Source organism: Chaetodon trifascialis, chromosome 11 (assembly GCF_039877785.1).
Source record: "Chaetodon trifascialis isolate fChaTrf1 chromosome 11, fChaTrf1.hap1, whole genome shotgun sequence".
Classification (NCBI taxonomy): Eukaryota; Metazoa; Chordata; class Actinopteri; order Chaetodontiformes; family Chaetodontidae; genus Chaetodon; species Chaetodon trifascialis.
In genome coordinates, this window is record NC_092066.1 from 25,197,984 (window position 1) to 25,210,563 (window position 12,580).

The following is a 12,580-nucleotide window of genomic DNA, read 5'->3' on the forward strand; positions in this document are numbered from 1 at the left end:
TATACACACACATATATACACACACACACGCACACATATATATATCTACACACACACACACACACACATATATTAGTGCTGTCAATCGATGTTTAATCGCGATTAATCTCATGAATGTCATAGTTAACTCGTGATTAGTCGCAAATTAATCACACATTTTTATCTATTCTAAATGTCCCAATGTGTAGTGTTATACACACCAACATTCTCACTTTGAGCAGTCATTCACATTTAAAGCAAAATGTAAACGATGGCTTAAACTTTCCTTTCTTAAGTTTCCTTTTAATATACAAGCAGTCAGACTATAATGCTCTTCTATTTATTCACCAGAGGCTTATCAACGCAGCCTCTTATTTCTCTCCAGAAAGAATGAACATTACTTGTCTATGGCTGCAGTAAGCTTGTTCTTAGTTGCGGTATCCATATGCCTCTGTCCAAAGCCATCCTGCTTTTGACAAGGAGGCAGCAGAGAATTTGCATTCGCTGTGTGTTTGGCCATCAAGTGGTATTTCAGACTGGATGTGCTGCGGTGATAATTTAGTTCACACCAACAATACACACAGATAACTTTGGTCTTGTCAGTTGACCCATCTGGCAACTTTTTGAAACTAAACTTTCCATTCAGAATCTTGTTCGCATCCATTCCGGCATTTCGTGCTTGACATCCACACAAACTGGTAACCTACTCTTTCACAGCTAGCGAGCAGATAAGAACAAACATGTGTGGGGCGTGTCTATTGTTTTGTTTCCAGTTTACAATTGGATCCTGTAGTTTTTGTAACATTACTAGCAGTGGCCACAGCTTATAAGAAACTACAAGGTCACTAGGTCACAAAGAGTGTTAATCGCAATTCAATTTTGACGCCGTTGAAATTGAATTAATGCGTTAATAATTATTGTGTCCACAGCTTGTTGTGCTGCCCCTAAACAAAATCAAATATAGCTGCAAGCGTCAATTCATGGGTCACAGTCCATGTGCACACAGAAGGAAGCAGCTCAATGGCCAAAATTAAGGTCGTGAGCAGCAGTAAGCAGTAATGTGTCAGGCTTCACAAAGGTGAGCAAAGTCACCTTAACTAGTTAAATTCCATTTAGACAGGGAGTGAGACAAATCACACACTTGTTTCATCAATATGAAACCATTCAGTCACTTTCAGTGATTGCGCATTCAAGCTTTGTCTCCCCTTTATTGGATTTGAATGAAACTCAATTTGTATATATTTAGGAGATAGTGTGAGATTACTCCAGTGAGTTTAATCAGTATTGCTCAAAGGTGTCTGGAGTTATGAGCAACTATGTGATAGGCACACCCACTTTCACCAATCAATATGACAGATTTTGGCTACTTGCCCCCACAGCACGCACACTTAAATAGAAATTCTGTCTGCTGGGTTTTGAGCTCACCATTTTTGGTATTTGTGGCACCACCTACAAGTTAGGCCCAAAATGCTTCAATGGGTCTATTCCCATTCAGGTCCTGAAGATATGTAAAATTATTTATGATGATTTGACAAATCAGAAATGAATTATGACTATAAGTTTTTTGGTTAATGCTTTCCAAAATTGAAAGTTTGGACCTTAATTATAGCCCCACCATCTGGCCAGTTCCTATTTCTTGGGGACAAACATGCACATCATTTCCAGTTCAGAAAATTAAAAAAAAAAAAAAAAAAAAAAAAACAGCACAAACACAATAGTGTTCTTGTTAATGCAGGTGTGATACGCTGGGAGTTAGGCTTGGTGTTTGAGGATTAGCTAAGTCAGAGAGTGTGACTTTAAGAAAGCCAACATTCTGGCATCTAGCCAGGAGCTGAAGAACACAGTAGCCAGCATCCATAAAGCCACCTCAGGCTTTAAGAGGCAGTCAACTGACAAAGCAAATGTCTAAATAAAAGAACATTAGGGTTGGATGTATTTAAATGTCTAGGTTTGCACTTTTGTTTTCTGACTTAACTTCCCTTTCCTTATTCAATGTCATTAAGAGGGCTCTGTGCTGTGGCTGCTAGCCTCATCTTGACAGCCACATCAGCCAATTGTTGACCGTATCCACATGATGTGCCAACAGGACACATTGCCAACAACACTGAAAGGACAGTTTCAGGCAAAAATGTAAACATGAACACAGAGGTTGCAGATGCATACTGATAAAATATCCAGTTTTTGTATTATAATGTGGAAAGTGGCCACTCTATCAGGCTCTAATCTCTGTCAAACTACTCTCCTCTCTCCACACCTTCTCTCTCAACCCTCCTGTTCCTCTGTAGTGTATGTGGCAACATGCCAATCAGTTAAATCCTCCCTGGCTCTCTTGCTGCCAGTCAGCGCTTTTCCCTTTCCCTTTCCCCTCAATTAACCCTACAAGTCTATGTGTCAGTCAAGTGAAATGCAGAGTGCATTTCATTGATCAGGAGAGATTTTAACTCTCGCCTTTTATAATCATGTCGCAGGTCTACCCCAGACAAATTCAGGTCAGTCAGGAGACACTTAATTCCTCTGTAGGGCAACTATTTGAAACTTTATTAGTGTGAGACATTTTTTGCCCTCTCTGTTCTGTCTCTCTTTGCTGTAGGTGTCTCCACCATTGGGCTCTATTTTCGCAGGCTGCGCCGCCGGCGCACGGCACACTTGGTATTTTGGTAAACTGAGGCGTACAGAGGTGAGCCAGGATGGGCGTTGTGGCACAGTAGGGGGAGGTGTCGGCATAATGAGCGTAAAAGTGCGTTGAAAGCTCGCCACCTCAGACCTGGTCAACTCTGTGCACCAGCGGCCCAAGTGGATTTTCGTAAACCGGCGGAGTTGTGCGGTCATGTCACAAACACCTCACAGTCAGGTTTCCACAGTGTCTGGCATTTCACTGCCATCAATAATTAGCAACAGCCGCAATTCAATGCAACTATCTGAGTCAGCACATACAGTCAGACCTAAATTTATATATTTTGATCAGTATCTCATCTGACCACATCGCAAGCACGTTCGGCACGCGTAATGGTCACTCACCCTGACTGAATGTACACAGGTGAAACAGAGATGTCTGGTGATCTGTGACTCAAATTGCCTGGTGACAAACGTGTATGGCTCTTTCCCCGGGTCGGCACATGACTTGTTCATCCTGGCGAATTCTAGCATCCCTACAGTCTTTCAGGGGGACACCCCTCTGGATGGGTGGCTGCTAGGTAATAACGGCTATCCACTGAAAACGTGGTTGATGACGCCATATATGCCATATAATGGTCACTCACCCTGACTGAATGTACACAGGTGAAACTGGGATGCAAACTAATCAGTTAATGTCGCTGTGCCAACCAGAAACAGCCGTGGCATCCTACAGAGCATATATACTGCATCTATCTCAGAGCACTCGAGAGACAGAGAGAGACAGACACATGGAAAAAAAAAACGTAAGTGATGATCATTGTCTGCTAGAGAGAGAGAGAGAGAGAAAAATAAACAGTATATACAAACGGGTGTGCAAAGTAATACAAATGGTTGTCATGAGACATGAGTGACGTCAGTCTCCTCCTGGGAGAAGTTTGGGCATTGGACACTTTCCTGTGCGGGCTCAGTCATCCACGAAACTTGCCATGCGCCTCGCCAGCGGTGAGAAGGTGAGGCAAGGAGCTGCTGTGATTGGTGAAGATTTGACTCGGCTGTGTCAAACCCACTCCACGCCTTCTCCCCTCCCTCTTTCCGAGTTGCACCGCTGGGTGGGACTGAGATGAAAAGGAGGAGGAGATGTGCCAGCACAGTGCACAAAAATACCAGTCTGCGTTGCCACGCCCCATTGGCGCAGCGGACCTGACTTTGCGCCGCGCCGGCAGCGGAGTCGAAAATTGAGCCCTATGTGTCTTTCCCACAAGGCTGCTCGGAGTGAGTGGATGAAAGTCTTGTGTGTCTGTGTAAACTGGAGATTAAGCATGTACTGTATGTGTGTTGGCTTCGTGTGTGCAATGATGCTTTTCTCTCAGCTTTCAAAACCTCCCCGGTGGTATTTCTTTAAATACAACAGTCAGACACTCATCTCTATGCGAGGTCCTCCACTTGAAGTAGGTAGAAGCTCCAGTGAAGCAAAAAGATCCACGTGGCCTTCTGTCTGATGTAGAGTACAGAAGCTCAGCAATGTGACCTGGCTTCAGTATCATGCAAGAAACTGAGTCTGACATGTATATGAATGTGTCTTGGTACAGTTACGGATACATTTCCATATCAAAGTGGCTGCCCCCTGCATCTTTCTCCTGTGCATTCACAAACAGATAAGCATGGGGAAGAATGGAAATCAACCCTTCTCTGTGTTCAAATCAATCAGTTAGTGGTGCCTTCATCAAAGTGACTGGACATCAATAACCAAATATGCTGCCCTTTGAAGTCTCTACTGAGAGGAATTAATACATCAAGATGCAGTCACAGTTGCTATGCAACAATAAGGCAGGTTATCCTGGCATCATGCTTGAAATGCAGAAATGAAAACATTGGACTCTTTGTGTGTAATTGGTGTCTGTCTGTAAATGGTGGCACCTTCCATAGTTTATTACAGATGGTAAAGTTTAATAATCTTTTATCTGTGCATTACATACAGTATGGAATTAGCAATATGTTCATACAGATTGTGTCACTGTGTCATTTAGTAATGTATTAGCCACTGACATTGACTTTAAATGCTTCAAACAAAGTGCCATCATTGCTCTGCATTCCCAGATGATGACAATGACCGATAGGCACATTCACCCTCTCCCATAATTACAAGAAAACTACTCTCTTTATTGTGAGATGCAAATCTTGTAATTGCAAAGATCTCAGATTAATATTTATTTCTGTTTTCTCATCATTTTGAAACACTCTTCTAATGATGATATCAAAGTCTTTTCATTCTTGAGACAAATCGGTGGCTGTTGGAAACAGGTTGAAATATTCCCTCTGTGAGAGCAGATTTATTCACTTTCATTCATAAAATAAGGTTTTTAGAGACAATTATAGACTGTAATACCTTTATAAATTGGAAAGGATAAAATTATTAGATTGGTATCATATTGTTCCAAAATAAAACTTTTACTTGTTTCAAAATGACAAATAAAAGTGCGGCTGTTTTTTATTTTTGTGGACATCTAATTGTAAATCACCTCAGGTTTTTGAGGTTTTATTTGTACAGCTCTATTCTCTCATGATTTCTTCCTTCCATTTCTCTTCATTTCTTTATTCTTGTGCTTCTGCAGACTCTTGACTATGAGACCAAAAAGTCATACACCTTCAAAGTTGAGGCGTCCAACGCACAGCTGGACCCCCGTTTCCTATATCTTGGGCCCTTCAAGGACTCGGCGACAGTCAAGGTTAATGTCCTGGACATGGAGGAGCCTCCTGTCTTCACCAAGCCCTCTTACTCTATGGATGTGTATGAAGACACTCCTCCAGGAACCATCATCAGCTCTGTGACTGCTCATGACCTGGACGCCAGCAGCAGTGCTGTCAGGTAACAAGGCATTCATTAGTCAATGGTAATAATATTAGCAGCACCCTTTACTGTATGTGGCTACACCCAAAGTCCACAAGAGCACGTAAACATTGTTTCAGTGAGATTTAGGATTAAGGTATTGTATTAGCATTTAGTATTATTTAATTTCCAGCACCACAGCCAGTTGCACCAGCACTTTCTAAATTCAGACTTAGTCTGGTGATAATGTTAGTGTTTTAAGTAGAGATTTAAGATATACTATACCTCACATTACACATTAATGTCAGACTAAACGGCTTGCTAGTGTCAGGTTAGCATGATTGTATATTTTCCTCTCACTCGTAACTGCATGAAGTCTGAAACACATACTTATCCATGCATGTATATATAAATCAGTAGTTTATATTGGGAATAGCTTTACACACAGATTTAGTGATGGATTTAGGAAAAGCTGATACGATCCGCCCCTGGAAGGAAATGTGGGAAATGCGTCTAATGTAGGAATTCACCTTGAGTAAAGCAACATGGGTTCGTTTTCCATGAGCACATGTATTTGTGATTTCACATGCATGAATTGTCAGCTGTAGTTTGCTGTTGTAAATTATCTTTTAAAGTGGACAGCCTGTCCCTTAATTCAACAGTAGCTCTAAAAAGAATAGTCCTAATAGCTGGAGCCAAATATACTCCTGTGCTCAAGGTGAAAATCACCAAATCATTTTGCTATTATAATCACTTTTAAAGCTCAAATGTAAAGTTATCAATCACTAGATTATTTTATAAATAAATACACAAAAATTAACCTTTAAATTATTTTAAGGTTCATTTTTTGACATTAAATAAAATAGTAGACAGTGCAGCTGTCCTGGACCTTTTGAAGTGCTCTGAAGAATGGAAATTTTGAAAGTCCATGACAACTTATCTCTATCTGCTACAGACATTCACAATCAAAAGCTCCAAAAACAGCAATGAAATGGACTTTGTGGTGAGATTATTTTGTCAACTGTCTAGAAAGGCTTCAGGTCAGCAGGATGCATTCAGGGACCGTGCTTATGTGTAGGTCACTCACGTTGTGACGGCACTCACAGAACAGTTTCCAGGTATTGTGCTTACATGTGTAAAATGAAAGAAAATAGACTTGAAGCCTTAAAACCAGTTTGGGTTGTAACTACACATGTATAGTATTTGTACAAAGTGAGCCATTGCACAACCTTTGTAGACAACTATATTGATTCAAATAGAAGTGTATCTGTTCCATTAGACGCCTCCTGTAGACAGGGTTTTATGGAAGAAGTTGGGGTGCATGATTGAGTCAACAAATCATACTGTTGATGCGTGTCATTTGTTTTTCTAATTCTGTTTTACAAAATGAAAATGAATGTGTGTCATTATGTTGATAGAAAAATGCAGTCCAGGTAGTCTCTTCAATCATGTCATGTCAGTCATGATACAAGTAATTTTGTAAGAGCAAATACAATGTGAAAGAAACATAGTGCCGAGTTTCATGTTTGTCTTTACCAACAACTAATCGGTTTCTTTGAACCATGAGACAATGTTATTCTGTTGCTATGGTCTTTTCCTTACTTCACCAAGGGGTTTTAGTAGCCTAAACATGACCAGACCTTAAAAGTAGGGGTAGCCTATCAGAAAATGATGACAGTAATATTTGGAATGATCATGTTGGTGTTTTGAAAAGCTTAACACACAACCTTTTTTGTTTTTCTTTTTTTTTATGTATGAGAACTTGCTGGTGGTCTCCAATGGTTGGCAGAAACACTGATGGACAACAGTTATACACTGGAACCTCAAAACACCAAACTGCTTTTGCTACTATGTTGCTTAAAAACAGCAAAATGAGCACTTTGCTGTTTTTAATGGGTTCTCCTGTGCCAAAGGTTTTCTTTACCATGTCCCACTGCTGGAGAGAGAGCATTTTTGTGAGCTTTCAAATGTGGGTCCTTTGATGACAGAGCACCCAGCCCACCACTGCAGCTCGTTTCCCTCTCAGGTGAACTCGAGACCTGCTCTTATCTCTGCAGGTATTCGTTGGAATGGCACACAGAGTCTGACAGCTGTTTTGATATTGACACAGTGGAAGGAACCATTTCCACCAATGAATACCTGGATAGAGAGACAGCTTTTCAGCACAACATCACTGTGGTGGCAACCAAAGTCAGTAAGTATACCACACCAAAACCATGATACTGTTATTTTGGTACTGTTTATGGCATTTTTTCAGCAATAGCCATCCAATGTATTGACATTGCCTCTATATAGTAGAGAGGTAGTTGTAGTGTTCAGTCTGCCAATTGACTGTCAGTTTTTTACGTTGGGGATGCCCCAAACATTAATCTCTGTATAACGCCTGCAAAGACTGTCACATCACAACACAGACAAAGCTGTCTAGTCCTTGACAATTTTAAGTCAGACAAATTTTGTTATTCTAAGAATTCTGGGTAAATGAAAACATTTTTTTCTTACAGAAAAACATAGCTAACTGTTTCAAATCACTTGGCTCTGTTTTCATTTTGGAAAAAAACAAAAAAAACTAACAAAAAATAAACAGCAGTTACACTGACATTTTACTGGTAAAAATGTGAAAAGAGAGTGAAAACACAATCAATTTTCACTAGCATTAAATCACACTACAGCCCAGGCCCCATGGAGCTTCTCATTGTCGCAGCACTCGGTGCTTCTGCCAACTTGACAGTCATGCACAGGATAGTTTCTTTGGTCAAACAAAAATGACTGAAAATGTCCTCACTGCTGTATATTTCCAACAGACTCCTGCTCCCTAAAACCTATTTCCCTTCTTACTGCTTGTTCCATAGCATTGTTTGTAAACCACAAATTATACAGAATGGGGCTACAGATAAGTCACAAATATCTATGTGAAGCTGAACCCTAATAGGCTGATATTAAAACCAGCTCAGTAAAATCAATAGCAAACAAAATAATCACCACAACAGTTGAAGATTGACTAAGTTTCCCCATCAAACAAAAAGACTCACACAGCCACCACATGTTCGGAAGCTGGACCAGTGCATTACAGGCTATTTAAACTAGTGACTGACTGACTAGTGCAAAATGCGATTAACAAGAAGGCACATTTGACCCAGACAGTCTTGTACTGTTACTATTGATAATAATGATACAGATTGAAAATGAATACTGGAAATGCAGTCTAAAACTAATGGATCTCATAGCTTCAGTAAGTTTTTGTTGTTGAAAAAAATTAGTTGCACCCTGAATCCACTTAGTTGCTGTTCTGGTGCTTTTGAATATATCACTTGATATTTATTAGCAGATGAAGTTTGTCCACTTGTTATGAAAATGTGGACATTCAAATTTCCCTTTTTCCTGAGCACTTTGAGGAGGTTTTGCCCATGTTGGCTTAAGAGCATTGATGGAAAGTTAATTCTTGAACTCGAAAAAGCAACAACAAACAATTTCACCACATAAAGCTGTTCTGAAGCTTTAGATCATCTTACGTGAACTATCAGCAGATGACAAAAGGAAAGTGATCAACAATTTGTGCATTCTACAACCTTTAATCAAAGAAAAAAAAAACACACACAATTAAAATACAAGGACAACCCTATTGTGACTATTTTAATTGTTATGGGATGCTTTGTTTGCATATCTCTGTGCCCCTATTTCCCCCCGTCCTTTGCACATTTGGTTTGGTTTGGAGGGCAGCAGCTGTAGTGACTGTAGTGGAAACTAAATTTAGTAAATTTGAGCAAGCAGCTTAAGTCATCCAGACCGTGTATGCACCATATGATTTCCTCCTCTAAGCTTCTTGAGGAGGCAAAGGGCTGCGGAGTCACAAATCTGCCAAGCCGCCTCATTAGATAGAGCAACAATCCAAATCCTCTGACGTCACAGCTGATTGTAGAGTGAAACACAGGAGTTTGTAAGTTAATAATGATCTAAAATGAGTGGAGAAGAAGATCCCACAGTTTTTTGAGGTGAGGAGGTTAAAACCACACAAACAGCTGGGATCATACAAACATTTAACGAGTATCTGACTCCATCTAGTGGCCAAAATGGATGCTTCAAATTGCATCAACTGAAGAAAACACAACAGCAGTATGTTGGGTTTGTCATGTAAGATGATGAGCTAGCAAGTTAATTAAAAAACAACAGTAAAACAAAAACAAAAATATCACATTTATTTCTTACATAATACTCTTTTACGTCCACTTATGTAAATGCCTTTGAAAGGAAAAACTGGAAAAACTACTAAGTGGATCTTAATTTACAGTAAGGTGTTTTTTGTCAAAGTATTTAATTGCAATTGCATGTTTTCTCTCAGGTTGATAAAAACCAGTTCAATCTCTTGTTCAAAACAGGAAAATTTCATGTGAAATAAAAAACAGACCATGGGTGAAATTAGATCTGAAACAATTAGTTGGTCAGTATTAAATGAATCAGCAACTCTTGTGATAACCGATCAATCGCTTAAAGTTTAAGTAATTCAAATCCTGTCTATTCTCAGCTTCTCCAATGGGAGGACTTGTTGCTTTTTCTGTTCTATAGTACAACCCTGTTTCCAAAAAAGTCTAAAACATAAATAAAACAGAATATAATAATTTGCCAATCCCTTCTGATGTATTCAATTGCAAACAGTACAAAGACTGTGTTCTCAATGTTCTAACTCATCAACTTCATTGATTTTTGTAAATATCTACTTATTCTGAGATTGATGTAGCAACACGTTTCAAACACATTGGGACAGGAGCAACTAAAGACTGGGAAAGTTGTGGAATGCTCCAAAAACACCTGTTTGGAACATTCCACAGGTAAACAGGTTCATCGGTAACAGATGATATCATGATTGGGTATGAAAGGGACATCCTGGAAAGCCTCAGTCGTTCACAAGCGAGTATGGAGAGAGGTTCACCACTTTTTTTTTGCAAAATGTGTATCTCTGAGTTTTGGACTCTTGACGAGAAAACAATAGGAAGATTAATCAATAATGACTGGTTATTGCAGCCCTAACTGAGACAATTCCTTCTCTTTATCATGCAAAAGAAGGTTAAAATACCTTCAGCCACAATTTTATTTTATCCCAATGCCAGTTCACCCTGAAGATCTTCTGGGGGTAAATTCCGGCATGGATGAAGAGGTGAGCTGACTGGTTCAGACGCTGTACGTTGCTCCCAGTGTGGAAACAGAATACACAAAATCACATCAGCTGACATTCTACATCAAGTCTCCAATATGTCAGAATCTGTACAATCAAATTTAGATATATGAGGTCACCTACCATCTGGTACTCGCAGTGCACTGTGAACAGGTGGCTGGCGAGGTAGAACAGCATACTAACACAGTCAAGACCCTCAAGTCTATGCCTGGTGCTCTGTGTGTAGCATACAAGAGCTATTTAAGTACACTGAAATTCGGAATGTGTACTGAAGACACAATCTCTGCCTGATGATTTACAGCTGAAACACAGAAGTACAACCATGTGATAAGTGTTGCAGTTTGAGCCAACCTGTGACCAAGAGACAATAAGGGACACCCTGATATTTTACTCTAATAGCCTCATCCTGGTTTACCAGCATTATATTATCTGGCTTTAGGTCCACATAAATGACACAGAAGCCTTCAAACATGTCAAGGGCTGCCCACAACTTCAAGAACAGAGGAAGAACTGTGGACTAATAAAGATATGCCATTGACCGGGGAACAGGCTTATACAAATCAATATGAACAGTTTTCTATGTGTACATGTACACTCATGTTTGCATATTGTGACGGCCACAGTGATGGCTTTGGGACGCTTTCTCCCTGCTGGCTGTGCTTTGTCTTTCTGACAATAGGTGGGTGGAGTTGTGAGCTCATCAGATGCAACACACCTGAGCAGGTAGAGCCCAGGAAGCTATAAAGCAGCCCTGCTTAATCATCTCACTCTCTGGCCCTGGACTGCTGTCTGACTCTTCATTTCTGTTTATTTTATGCTGCACTCTTACACACTCACACAGGCATTGCATACATACTGATTTACTGAGCAACACTTTATTATAAGGATTTAATTAATTTACTTTATTAAAACACCTTTGTTATTATGGAAAGACTATGAGTGGTCTCCCTCTGTGTCTCATGCTTTTGAGCCGGGTTGTGACAATATTTTAAATATTAAACTGCTATTGGACGAGTCTGTACCTGCTGTACAATGTCCTATATCTCACCTGGTGAACAGCTGAAAGACTCCTGTCCACCATTTCAAAAGCTAGACTGTTGCATCCATTGTGCTCAAACTTTTCAAAGAACTGCACCATTTCTTCCTAACTGGTTGAGCAACACTCACAATGAGCCATACAACAGTGTACAAAAACTGAAATACAAATGAAAGTATTGAATATTACATTGTATGTAGTATGTATATATTATTAGCACAATGTACTAGTATCAAAGGCAAAAGTATGTGTTATACAGAATGTCCGTTATATTTATAGCACTGTTATTACTACTTAGATAACATGTAAGCTGCAAAATGAAAAAAAAAAAAAAAAAAGATTAAGATAGTCAAAGTACAGGTACCTTAAGCACAACACTCTAGAGTGAGTAAATGTACTTAGGTCACCACTTTCAACAGTCTCTGTGTCTTTTCACTTTTCTTACTTGTAACTGATGTCCACTAGCCTTCTGAGCTTGAACTCCATGAAATTTTGTCAAACCAAAGTTTTTTTATTTGTTTTTGAAGGAAAAAAAATTCTAACCTAACTGATCATTTCTGTTCAATTCCAAAGCCACATGGAAGATTTTGTTTGTTTGTTTTTACATGATATTTTAGTGAAATGTAAATTTACTGTGTTGGAATTTATATGAACAGGCACCAAGCATGTAGCATGAGGTCCAGCTTTGGACAATTGTGGCAGGTATCCGGTCACACATCTCCCTGTTTTCACCTCGCTATCCATCAGTTTCTGTTTCTCTCTCTGATCCTGTCTTATCTTTCTTACTTGGCTCTTCATCTCTCACTTTCAGTTCTCCTCCTGCTTACTGTTCTCTTTCTTATTTCATGATCTCCCTCTGTGTGAGTTTGTCCTCTTTGAAGATGGACATATGCTTTGGCTCTTTTGGCATTCCTTTACATTTTCTGTCAAAAGGTTAAATCCTGCTCTGGTGAAG

The 12,580-nt window shown here is 39.6% G+C and overlaps 1 protein-coding gene across 1 annotated transcript in view; it reads left to right on the plus strand.

Annotated features, from left to right (window-relative positions):
- Nucleotides 1–12,580, plus strand: part of LOC139338462 (cadherin-12-like) — a 112,483-nt gene that overhangs the window by 73,184 nt on the left and 26,719 nt on the right. Inside the window, exons 8-9 of the mRNA XM_070973477.1 lie at nucleotides 5,208–5,461; nucleotides 7,480–7,616. Of these exons, the coding sequence (XP_070829578.1) occupies nucleotides 5,208–5,461; nucleotides 7,480–7,616 (391 nt within the window). The remainder of the gene's footprint in view (nucleotides 1–5,207; nucleotides 5,462–7,479; nucleotides 7,617–12,580) is intronic.